General features: G+C 43.0%; 1 protein-coding gene across 5 annotated transcripts in view; it reads right to left on the bottom strand.

The window, feature by feature from the left end:
- GSAP (gamma-secretase activating protein) overlaps positions 1-9119 on the bottom strand; it is a 48881-nt gene extending 39762 nt beyond the window's left edge. For 4 of the 5 annotated variants that reach the window (XM_076364239.1, XM_076364257.1, XM_076364267.1 and 1 more), the window contains exons 1-4: positions 8984-9116; positions 5363-5436; positions 843-899; positions 60-129 (exon numbers count right to left, since the gene is read on the bottom strand). In XM_076364239.1, the coding sequence (XP_076220354.1) occupies positions 60-129; positions 843-899; positions 5363-5436; positions 8984-9068 (286 nt within the window). In that variant the 5' untranslated portion in view covers positions 9069-9116. Of the gene's footprint in view, positions 1-59; positions 130-842; positions 900-5362; positions 5437-8983 lie in introns of all 5 variants that reach the window. The other variant, XM_076364247.1, reaches the window with a different exon arrangement.
- Positions 9120-12652: the final 3533 nt, after the last annotated feature.

Raw genomic sequence — 12652 nt, 5'->3', positions numbered from 1 at the left:
TAAACCAAATCATCTTTGCTATGACAAAAAAAAAATGTAATGATAAAACACATATTTACCCAATAACGTTCTTTCATTGTTGACCGAACAACTGATTATGCGTAGATCCCTCTCAAACATATAGAGGTGCTATAAAGAAACACATTAATGCTAATAAATATTTTTTTTTAACTATGTAAAGAAAACCATCTAATTACTCCTCCTTAGGAAAACGCTGCTGACCAGTATACCGTTTTTATTTTTAAAGCAAATCATTTCATGGCCAGAAGAACCATATTTCAAGCCTCAATCGCATCACTTCTCCTTTTTCTCATTTGTTTGTTTCTTACTGGTTCTTTTGAGCTCTATGTTGCCACTAGAGCAGCACAGCAGACCTTTACGTAAATACAGAAATCCACCCATTTCATACTGTTATGGGGACACCTGCAAAGGCCCATTATTGTCATTCCAGCCACTGAATTGCAGTACATTCAGTTTTACAATAATTTCTTAGAAATGGTAGCACCAAACAGACTGAGGATGCACACATAACAAAGAAAACCCAAAACATTTACTTCTTAGCACACATGTTCAGTGTGACAAGGAGTGGAAAGGGCTTGAATTGGTCATTTAGAAATAAATATTGCAGACATGATGCTTTACTACTCCCAAGTCATTCAGATGTTCTGTCACGTTCTGCATCTTAATACTACTCAGCATCATTCGAATACCTTCTCTGGTCTCTCTTCTGTTTCAAACAAGAATATACTCCTTAAGGACATAACATACCGTGTTGCAAGGCATCAAAATCTGAAACACTACAGCACTTTCTTCACCAGGGAGAAGCCTGGTATTGCTCTCACCTCATTTTGTTTAGTTTGAAGATCATACAATCCAATGTGAGTATTTCTCCGATTTCCCTATGGATGAAAACAAATTAGCACAGGCAATGTAAATATATACAAAGTTAACCATTGTTTTTATTTTTTCCTACCTCCCTCTCCTCTTCCCCCCGCCCCTTGACACACATCCTCACACACTTCCCTGTCCTATAAACAGGCAGTTAATTATCTAATTCCAAGAAAGTGAGGCAAGAAAGAGAACAAAGATTTATTTTTTTCCTTTTAGAACTAACACATGGGATAAAGCTGAAATGTGGCCAATCCACAGCCCACAAGCCATTGCATAAGCCAAGTGCCTCTCTCTCACTTTCATTCTAAACTGGTTTTAGTTACAGGCAGTAATGCCAGGAAGAGAGATGTCTGTACAAGAATGAAAGGGGATGCTATGGCCCCTGGAAGATTTAAGGCTGGTATTCCAAACCTCACCAACTCGGTGGGTCATTGCTCCAAAAGGGAGCACAGAAACATCAAACATCACCAAACACAGCTTCCAGTGATCTGGCTGCAGGGTGGAAAAAGGATTTCAGCTCTGCCTTAGGAAATGATTGTCTGAAGGCTAAATATATTTCACAAGCTCAGATGACACCATTAGCCTGCTGCCCTTGAAAAGAAATATAATACACATCCTTTCCAGCTTATTGATAATAACATACAATGATTTTGTTTGGGGCACTTCTAAGACTATACAACTCAAAACTTTTCTTCCCGGTAATTTTTACCATGCTTTAAATTTTCAAAATATTTTTAAAAAATTAAAATTAATTCTGCTTGGCAGCATATATTGTATATCAAATCAAGCTGAAGTCCTGTAATGTACTCTAGGTATAGGCACTAAATTGCTAAACTGTTGAAATTAAATCCAGCCACAGAGGCTTATACTCAAACAGTGAACATCATTGTTTTTAACTACAGCTTGGGGGGAGAGGGGAGAAATCTGTGGTTATTTACAAAGTTATGGCATCTTGCTTTGTGAAGTTAAAACAAAAGCCTGAGTATTCTCTTCCTAAGGGGTCTATTTCTGAGTGTTTCATTATTGTTGTGGCAATGACAAAAGTCTTTGACTTCTGATTTAAACAAGGAAAACAAAATGTCTTTATATTAAGACACAGGCTTCAGGCCTCCTAATTTAAGGTTAAGCAAGTGCTTTCACAAATAACTTCTTTCCAAGTGTGTCTGAAATGCTAACATCCTGTGTACTTAGCTACTGAAAAATATACTTTACAAGACTGGTAACAGGACTACATCAGTGCCCATATCTGCGCATAAGCTATGACGCTTGTTTTCGTGTTTACTCTAAAGATTCTTGTATTGCCTTGCAAAACAGAAGCGCTGACATTAGAATTCACTTCTGTTAAAAAAAATCTTCCTTTACACCAACTATCACTGTCATGAAAGACAGACACTGTCAAAACTACAGTACAACGCAATACTCTAAAATAAGCGTGAAAATAAAGCTCATTCCCCACCCTCCCCTGATTTCACGCAGAATGCACTTGATTTTCTTCCACTTAGCAGACAAAGGTTGTTTTCTATTTGTATCTATTGGGAAACAAGCCAGGGCAGCTCAGTTTAGTTTACATCCTTGTTTGTGCACTATCCTCACTGACAATGTCACAGCTAAACTTGGCGGCTATAAAACCAACAGGAAAGGCTCACAGACATATAGCTGCGTCTTGCAAAAGCTGTAGGTCATTAGTTATAAATAGTTTATCATGAAGTGGGGGGAGAGCGAGAGAAAGAGATATTAAACTGCCTTAACAACTCAGTAAGATCTGTAGTTTGTTAGAAGCTTTAATTACATCATGATTTCTCCAACGTAAGCTTAAGGAAACAGAAGGACTAGCTGCAGACACTAAAAGCAGTCTGTTTTCAAGTAAGCTTTCCAGTATGATGATGTATATTAGCAGAACAGAGTAGCAAAGCACAAAGAATACTTATATTTTAGAACAAATTTGTAAAAATTTAGAAGAAGTGTCAAATTGGGGCCTAAAACTACTTGTCATTCGCAAAGATGCATACACCAAGATTCTTTTTTCTTCTATGTAAATATGAATGGATACTCCTCTTAAAAGGTTTGCAGTAAACTCCAAAACCACAGAATTATACCCATACGTTGTCAACAGACTGTTTCAGAAAAGGAGACATTTGGATTGAATCCTTGTTAAGTCAGTAGTAAAGTGTAAAAAGACAGGCACAGACACACAATCCTCCCAACACTCGCTGGTTTTTAGCATTCTACTCTTGAGAGAAAGAAAAAAATTCAGTCCTGCTTCAAGGTATCACAGTCCTAAGGTGTGACTGCAGCGGACACAGACAAAACTAACGTAAGCATGGACATCAGGAAAGGCACAGCGTTAGCAGCTCAGGTCCTAGCCTGTTCAGGACACTGGGTGAGTGCTAGGCAGCTGCAGCCTGGGCCACCACATGTGCTCCTACCAATATATAAGCCACCTAGACTAAAACGAGCTTTGGGGCAGACATAGCCACATGTTCTTATCATGCACGCAGACAAGTGTGGAGGTATTGACTCCCATAGACATCAGTAGCCTCTAAGTGGGTACCACCACTTTCAGCTGATGAGCGGAATTTTTATTGATCCCAGAAAGAAATGTGCACCACACACTACGAACAACTACTCTCTGGGAGAAGCATCATATATTTAATGCAATACCACCTTAAGATACATTTGTTCTTTGTGAGAAAATTCCAGGAAGTATCTTCCAGTTTGCCCATTAGCAAGTGTAAAAAACACTTATAGTAGAAGCAAATGAAATATGTCAGCATCCTTCCCAACAGAGGAATAGATAGATGCTGGGTCTTCAGCAGGCTGACTCACTCAAGAGAAAAAGATCAGACTACTTTAACATGATAAGAGAACAGGAAAATAAAAAGCAGCGGCACCTCCTTCGGGATGGCATTTGAGAGGTAAAAACTGCAGCACAGCTGTGCAGTTTCCTAGTTCCAGTTCTCAGGCTTTGTCATCCAGCCATTCCTACCACACAGGTTGCAGAAGTCACTTTATTCCTAGAATTAGGAAAAAAACTACAGCAAACATTTTCAGTGACTTCCCATGCATCTTTTAGCTCTAGGTTCAGGGAACTAAGCCTAGGTGTTTAAATCCTCCTGAGTCATTGGCCTATTCAGTCAATGGAGTCTAGTGGGTATTTGTCCACCTCCTCCACCCCCCACACCTCATTCCAAAGTACAGGCTACAAGTGGCCAGTTCTCTAAACTCCACCAACTGTTTTGACCAGATCCCTACTGACCACAATGAGAGCTTAGACACCTAGCACACAGGCAGACACCTACATTTAGATGCATGAACCTCAAGCTACAACTCATCCCTTGTGCCAGTTGCAAGAGCCTGAACAGCATACAAGGCAGTTGGAGTCCGCTGACAGAAGCCCAAAAAAGCTTAGTGTGAGATTCCATAGATGCTAGGTTACTTTAGTAAGTCTTTAAGTCTTTCTAGAGTTTTGAGCAATGCAAAAAAAAATAACCAAAACCTTGACACATTCTTTAGCTTTGTTTTTATGGTTACTGTTGTCTTGTACAGACTCACCTCCCTATGCTTGTACTAAAGGAAACATCCACCCACAGTTAAAGTGTATTATACCTTGATGAAGGCCTCACCTCTTCCCTTAACCCTAGGGAAGCTGGAGAGTTTTAGCATCGTTGAGCAGGAGGGGAACAAAAAACAGCCCTATTCTACTGGAGTCTGCTATCTCCAATCGGTACTCTTCAAGAACCAAGATCCTCCAGAATCCAACTGGGTCTACAGATCTCCAAGATGCACAGAAAATAACCACAGCTTGTCTCATCAAGGGGAAACCTTCTCAAACCATTTAAAAAAATCTCTTGGAACTACAGGCGTTTCAACCTAAAAGCTATACATATGCCATGGAAAGCAGAATCCTATGTTAAAAAGTATAGCTCTAGATACTTCAAGACATCAAATAAACAACGGTTACTTCAGACTACTTGCAATAAAGTGCTATAGATGAATCTTAAAGGAACAAAGAAGAAAGGCAGAAGCAGACTTAGTGTTAGATAAATGGCACCTTAACATATATATTGGTAGGAGGAAACATATTTAACTAAAGCAGTGCACATGGATTTAATAGTCAGACTTCCCTGAGAAATTCTGAGGGTGAAAGAATGTGCTGCTTACAAAGAGTTTATCTGTTAAAGAAATGGCATTTCATTCAGTGTGAGATTCTGGCCCCCAAAAAAATCAACAGCAAAAACCCTATGGACTTAATCAGCTCAGTACTTTAGTCTCCATTTCATCATTCTTAACCTTTGTCTGAAGTAGAGACGGGTATTTTCCCATTACCCAACCCTCCAAGTTTAATCAGCCGAGTTTTCACGTTCTTACCCTCACTGCAAAAAATTTTAAACTACAAGGACTCAATTAGGCATAGATGCACATACAGATTTATTCTCTGCTATATTTTTATTAAGTTCCGAGACAGACTTACCTTCCAGGTATAAATAATTTTTCCATTTCTTTCAACATTTACAACGTAGAATGCTGATGAATTCTCAGAAGTACCTGAAATAAGTATCAAAAGGCACAGGATTTTCATTTGAGCTGGTTCATCATACAAGTTATGCACACTTTAAGCAAAGATACTAAATACATTTTTACGTATAAGTAATCCTTTGTAAAAGTCAAAATTACTCCCTTCTGGAAAGAGAGAGACAATATTTCTTACACCATGATTTAAATATGATAAACTTCAACACAAAATAGTTGAGGGCTTTCAAAACACACAAGAAAGAATTATTTATGTAAACTCCTAACTCTTCATTATAATTGTGATTCTAATGGCCACTACCTTTTGTGATGAAAATGTGCATTTTCACTATCTTCCATTAACAGTAAAAAAAAAAAAAAAAACAAAACACCAATAAATTGCATTTATCCATTATACACAACATGGGGTTCAAACAGTTAAGTTGCACTCCAATCCTCAGAACACTACAGGGAGATAGAACTAGTCCAAGGAAAAGTGTCACTTGCTCCCACCTGCCCCTTCAGCACCCCAAAGGAATACCTGGAAATAAACTTCAGAGATTAGCTCTACAACAACCCCCTCCCCCCAAACCCCAAGCACCACAAGATTAAGCACCGTGTGTGTGTATATATATATATGCAACATACCTACAGGTACAAGGGAATTAAGCAATGCAGGACAAGAGATATGATGTGGGGTGTGAATGAAAGAGTAGAGCTAAAAGGGAAACAGATGAGCAGGAAGCTAGGATGGACACAGAAAGAGAAGAGCACATCTGGACAATGCAGTGCAAAATAAAAAGGAAAACACCAGAAAAAAAGATGAAGTGTCATACTCAAGATGGCAAAAACGCATGCCTTCCTGACGCTGCTTTTCTGTTTTCTAATTGCTGCAGCCACCAAGAACGTGTTTCTCTCAGATGGAACTTTCACTATAAGTGGAAATTTTGCCCTTAATAAGGTTGACAGCTGCATGATCGGTCCTAGTTTTAAGATAAAGGTAGCCTGTGGTTCAGTAAGCATCAACAAAAAGAATTCTGCACAACTCTCAGCAAACATTTAGTCAAGTTCAACATCATTTACTTTGCAGTTATCATGAAGCGTTGATAGAAGGAAGACATGTGAAGTTTAGTTTCACAAGCCTGATACTATGAACTGGCTTGTACAGCTTGCAGTGATAAAAAAAAAAATTTTTACAAGTATTACCACAAGGAAATAAATTCTGCATTTTGTTGTAGGAGGACAGTGAAAATCCTCAGTCTACATTTAACAATGCATCACTTTCTACTGGTTTCAGATCAAAGTACACTACAATACCACTACATTAGGGCTAGCCAGTGACAACTGAGAAAGTCTCAGATAACCATATATTCTGCTCTTCTTTTAGTGGAAACTTCCCGGAATTTAACCACCACCTCAAACTTTCAAGATGAGTACTACAGTCTCCACACTCCTCTCTCATACAATACTTCCTCAGAACACAAATTTAGCTACAGAAGAAGGTCCACAGGAAATCTTTATGTCATCAATTTCTCTATCACCCGACACAGAGATCTTAAGGTGTTGAAAAAGTTCCATGTCAGAAGTGAGTTTCATGTCACTGAACATTGTCGGTGGGAATATGGAGCCAAGAAGAAGTGGCAATCATCTCCGCCCTTGGAAAGTCCTGCAGTAAAACTCTGCATATAGAATTACCACTTCTTCCTCATCCCCACAGCTGAGACCAGCAGATGAAAGAACCAACCCAACCTGCCTGCCCAGCAAACCACTCTTATCAACATACTCAGGAGAATGCAGAGTTTGATTTCCTGAAGGTCATTATATGTAGCTCATACAAAAATAAGTGGAATAAAGAGAACAAGGCTGGTTCTCTTCACCTGCCACGCCGCTCCCCTCCCATCATCATAGCTACTCCCAGCTCTCGTTCAATTAGAAATTCTCACACACTATCAAGGGCTTTCAAGTCCTCAGGAAAGAAAATAATAAACATGAATAACTATAACATCTGAAACCACTGGCACAAAAGTACCTTGACTCCTAAAACCTAACTGCTTTCTGTGAATAGGTATTTCTTTGATGTTTAAATTAATCTTTTCTAATTCCTACCTCCCACCTTCACATTCCTAATACAACAGAACTACATCAGAGGAAGAAGTCAGCATACACAGACAAAAGTTGAAATGCAATACAGCAATGCTGGTATCTGATCAGATGTACCTTCCTACCTAGATTCTTCTGATCCTGTACCACCAGGGGCATTTACTGAACAAAGAGTCTGTATTACATTTTAAAAAGCTGAATACGATTGTCCCTTTCCCAAGCACAAGTCAGCACCATTTTGAGATTGTTATGACACAAATACATAGGTTAATTGACTCACTGAATTCATCACATATGAGCTGATAAGTTCATAGATGAATTGATTATGCATGGAGAATTTCAGAATTTTACCTCAAACCCCTTCAGTACACCATTCTGCAGTTGTTCAGTAAACTATCTAGTATATGTGAAATAATTTTTAACAGATTTTGTAACTGATGGCTTGGTAAATAATTTTATAAAACCAAAAAAAGCTGATACTTTCTGGTTTACCTCCAAACAAGTTCTTATGAAACTATTGATAACAGCCCCTCAACGTGGGAAGCAAGTTAAATATCTTGAGTTAATTAAGAGCAACCAAAGGAGTTGAGGTTTCAAGTTCATCACACGGTGCATCAACGACCATCTATTTCTACTGAAATAAAATTACAGGTTTCTTGGGTTTTTTTTTTAAGCTTTCCATCAGTTTCTGAAAAGCAGAACGAGCCAGCTGCTCTGCAGATGAATGAGAACAAACACAAGCAAAAAACCACAGGACCAAGAATACAGTCGGGTCATTCTTTTTTTCCAACCACTACATCAAGCGCTCGCTACACGAGCTATCGCACACTGCTGTGACAGCTAACACTTTATCTAATTTTAACTAGCACTCATTTACCACGTAGACAGAGGTGTTTGGCTTCCCCCCCCCCCAGAAAGGGGAGTGGCGTGGGAGAGAGAGTCATGCTAAACGTCTTTTTGGGGGGAAAAAAAAAAGAAAAAAAACATGTGTGAAGAAGCAGAAGAAAGAAACAAGCGGTGGAGTGTAGCAGACGTGCATAAGCGCTTTCGGCATGCGAGAAGTTCCTTGAAGACACGGAACTTCCCCGCCTCGGGTACCCCGGCCACAGGCACCCGAGGGAAGAGCCTCCGGGCGGACAGGCGCCCCGGGGGCGGGCTAGCTCGCTCCCCTGGAGCCCGGCCGAGGTGGGGCCAGCGGCCGCTCCGGAGGGGGGCACTCCGCCGCCGCCATTACCCCCGACCCCCCCGCGGCCGGAGGCGGCGCGGCCCTGACTGGAAGGCGCAGCCCAGGGCGCAGGCCCCTGGGGAGCCGCGCCCGGGGGGTCTTGCCTCAGGCCCGGCTCCTCCGCCCGCGGGAGAGGGCAGCGCACGGAGGCGACCCGGGGGGTGGGGGGCTCTCCTCGGCCCTCCCCGGGAAGCGCGGGAGCGGGCGGCCCCGCCGCAGCGGAGCCCGCCGGCGCAGCGCCACCCGCCGCGGCGTTACCTAGAGCCGCGGCCCAACCCCGCGCCGCCAGCCAGGGGACCACATCCCTCTGCAGGTCAAACTCGGCTACCAGGTGAAGCAGCATAGCACCCTCCTCTCGCCCCGGCCCGCCGGGGACGCGGGGCGGCCCGCCGGCCCAGCGCGGCCCCACTCCGCTCCGGCCGCCGGCGCTCCCCGCCCCGCTTGCACCGGCTCCTACAGGGCGGCCGCCTCTGCCGCCATGGGCCCGCCCGCTCCGGCCACCTCGGCGCCCATTGGGCGCAGCGGGTGTCACTCAGCTGGCGGCGGCGCAGAGTGGCTGGGCGCGCTCCCGCCTCCCTCCGCCCCTCGCAGCCGGCGGCGGGGCGGGCTCGCTGAGGGGTTTCCGGCAGTGCTGGTCGCGGTCCGAGGCCCGGTGGTCTTCCATTTCCCGTCGGGGGACGGGAGCAGCGGGGACAGCGCCGCAGAGCCTCGCCACGGGTGGCAGCCTGCGCGCAGGTGACCGGGGGGCTTCAGGTGGACTCGAAGGCCCTCGTCTGCCCGTTGGAGCTGGCGCCCAGGCTCCTCCCGAGGCATGCTGGAAGAAGGGTGATCCTTTTTGAAGCTTCACTCACGGAGTGACTCAGAGTGACTTAAGCAGTTGCCTGTGGGTGAGGTCTGGTGTCAAGCTTCAGCCGCCCTGCATCCGCCGATCGGAAGGCCCCAGCCATCTGTTACCCTCCTTGCGTTCCCCCTGGAAGTGTTAGGTGTTTTCCAGAATTTCCAGGAGCATCCCTGTTTTCTGAGGTTATGCACTCTGCAATTGCTTGTTGAATAGATCTGTGTGCAAACTGCTTTGGCAGAGCTCAGGATGTCCTCTCAGGCTAGGCCTGGTCTGATCCTGCTTTTCATCTGTCTACTAGCAAAGGAGGTAAAGCTTAGTGTAATCTTAGGGGGTTTTGTGGTTTGTTTGGTTGGGGGTTTTTTAGCTTTTGAAAATATTTGTAGTGCTGATAAGATGCTACTCCATGGCTATCTATAGCCTGCCTGTAATTACCATTTCCCTTCTGACATGCACTGGCTGTTGTCAGCCAGCTAAAAGTGGCATAAAAGTGGATAGGCCATAAGGGCACACACCAAGCTAGACATACGCCGAGTACAGAACAGCTTGAGCCAGTTCTAAGAGGTAAGATTTCATAGAATTTCATAGAATCATTAAGGTTGGAAAAGACCTCTAAGATCATCGAGTCCAACTGTTGACCCAACACCGCCATGCCCCCTAAACCATGTCCCTAAGTGCCGCATCTGCATGTCTTTAATCCAGTACCAAGTTTTTTCCCTTCATTGCTAAGCTTTGGAGCTATATAAAGACCAGATGAGAATCAGGTACGTCTGCAAAGTGCGGATGAAAGGCGAGTTGATAATCAAAATGCAAAGCAGACATATGCTTTCTCTCAAACTCCCTATTGCCAACTTTTACAATTTTATCACAAGTTTCATAATCAGCATTCTTCTTAAAGCTCCTTGGATCAAGTGGTTGTGCAAGAATTTCAGCTTATATTTTCACTGTTGTGAAATAAAGCTTGAAAATGTGACTGGAATATTTATTTCAGAGACAAAAGTAGAAAACAGACAAAAGGTCCCAAATGGATGCATTTTTTAAGAGATGAGGTGGGGCTAATTCATGATTATGAGTATTTGGGAATGACGCAACTGGAGAGGCAAGCAAAGGAGGGAAATGAAGCCAACAAAATGACTGATTCTGTAAGTATGTGCAAAAAGGGAAATTTTCACATGGAGAAAATCTCCTGTGCCCAGAGCTATAGAGTGCATTTAAGGCCAGGATGAGGCCAACCGGCAGAATTTTTGCTTCTGCTGTAAAGCAAAACAAAAAGAAATGTGGAGATGGATAACAAAGAGTCTACCTATAACAGCAGGCACTCCAAATGCAAAAGAAAAAGAAAGAAAATTAAATATAGCTGCCTAGTTTGATGGTCTTGCATCTAAAAAAAAGAAAACCAAACAACTGTCACTATTCTTTGGTTTCAAAATCAGCCATGTCACTTGTTATAGTTCTTGAAAGAGAGCCCACATAACTGATGGATGAATTATTCTCTAATATTTACAGACTGAGAATCATATGACAATGCTGTTCTTTTAGAGTATCATACACAATATGTGAAAGGCCTTTCGGACAGTGGGAGCTGCATGGAGCTAACCAGAGTAACTGTGGGGTCTGCCGTAGAACTTAAGCTGGTTAACATGATTAAAGGAAATTGGAAATGTTCTTAGATGATGTGAGCTGGTGAGTAGCTATGCAGACAAGTGGGTGTGAAGGAGATTAATTCACTCATGGCCTGTGCATGGGATCCATTCTACAGTCCTTATTTGGGAAAGGACTGGAAGAGTTTGTACAAGTTGCTGGAAGAGTTTGTACAAGTAAAGACTTCACAGTCAGGTGTGCAGTAGGAAAAACCTTTCTTGTTGGGGAAGTAGTTAACAACAAAATTTCCCCTCAGACTGTGTTTTCACTGCAGAGGACTCTTCATTATTTTTGTATGCCCAATATGTTTGCATTATCTCACTGAAGTTTATAAATACGCTTTCTCGAGACTCCTGGTGTAGAGTGGGACCTCACCTCCAGTGCACCATCCTGGGAACTTGGAAGCTTCTCTGATGTTAGTCCCTGAAACTGAGGCAAGAGAAATTGTCCCAGAAGTTTCCCTATCTTTTCAGTGAGAAGAAAGAAGTGGTAGCTTGACAGATGAAGAGATTTGAGAAACAGGAAGGGATGAGGCAATTCATGATGACTGTCTGGGTTTAGAGATACAGAAACATGAGAAGAGCAACCACGCAGAGCTGGGGAAGATGGTACCAGCAGGAGCTGAAGGAATTGATAGGAGCAAGGAGCCAGAACAGAAGGGCATGAGGAAGAGGGAACCTGGAAAGACAAGACAAAAGCTTTATAACCGGTGCAGAACTGAAGTCAGTCTTCCCAGAATTGAAGTCAGGATTCTGTCCTGGTTTCGGCTGGGATAGAGTTAATTTTCTTCCTGGTAGCTGGTACAGTGCTGTGTTTTGGATTTAGGGTGAGAACAATGTTGATAACACACCGATGTTTTAGTTGTTGCTAGGTAATGCTTACACTAGTCAAGGACTTTTCAGCTTCCCATGCTCTACCGACTGAGAAGGCTGGAGGTGCACAAGAAGCTGGGAGGGGGCACAGCCAGGACAGCTGACCCAAACTGGCCAAAGGGACATTCCATACCATGTGACATCATGCTCAGTACATAAACTGGGGAAAGCTGGCCGGGGGGGGGCCGCTGCTCGGGGACTGGCTGGGCATTGGTGGGTGGGTGGTGAGCAATTGCATTGTGCATCACTTGCTTTGTATATTCTTTTATTATTATTATTATTGTTGTTGTTGTTGTTATTTTTATTTTATTTCAATTATTATACTGTTTTTATCTCAACCCACGAGTTTTCTCACTTTTCTGATACTCTCCCCCATCCCACTGGGGGGGTGAGAGTGAGCGAGCGGCTGTGTGGTGCTCAGTTGCCGGCTGAGGTTAAACCACAACAGATTCCTAAGTTTCTCTGTTGTCCAGCAAATTATTTGAAATCCACTATTTTCCAATGGCTTATCCGTATAAAAAGACAAGATACTGCTTCTGTCAGTTTCTTTGGTTCAAGTGGTAAAGGTTTCTTTGT

Source organism: Aptenodytes patagonicus, chromosome 1, assembly GCF_965638725.1.
Source record: "Aptenodytes patagonicus chromosome 1, bAptPat1.pri.cur, whole genome shotgun sequence".
Lineage (NCBI taxonomy): Eukaryota > Metazoa > Chordata > Aves > Sphenisciformes > Spheniscidae > Aptenodytes > Aptenodytes patagonicus.
This window is presented reverse-complemented; position numbering and strand designations above follow the sequence as displayed.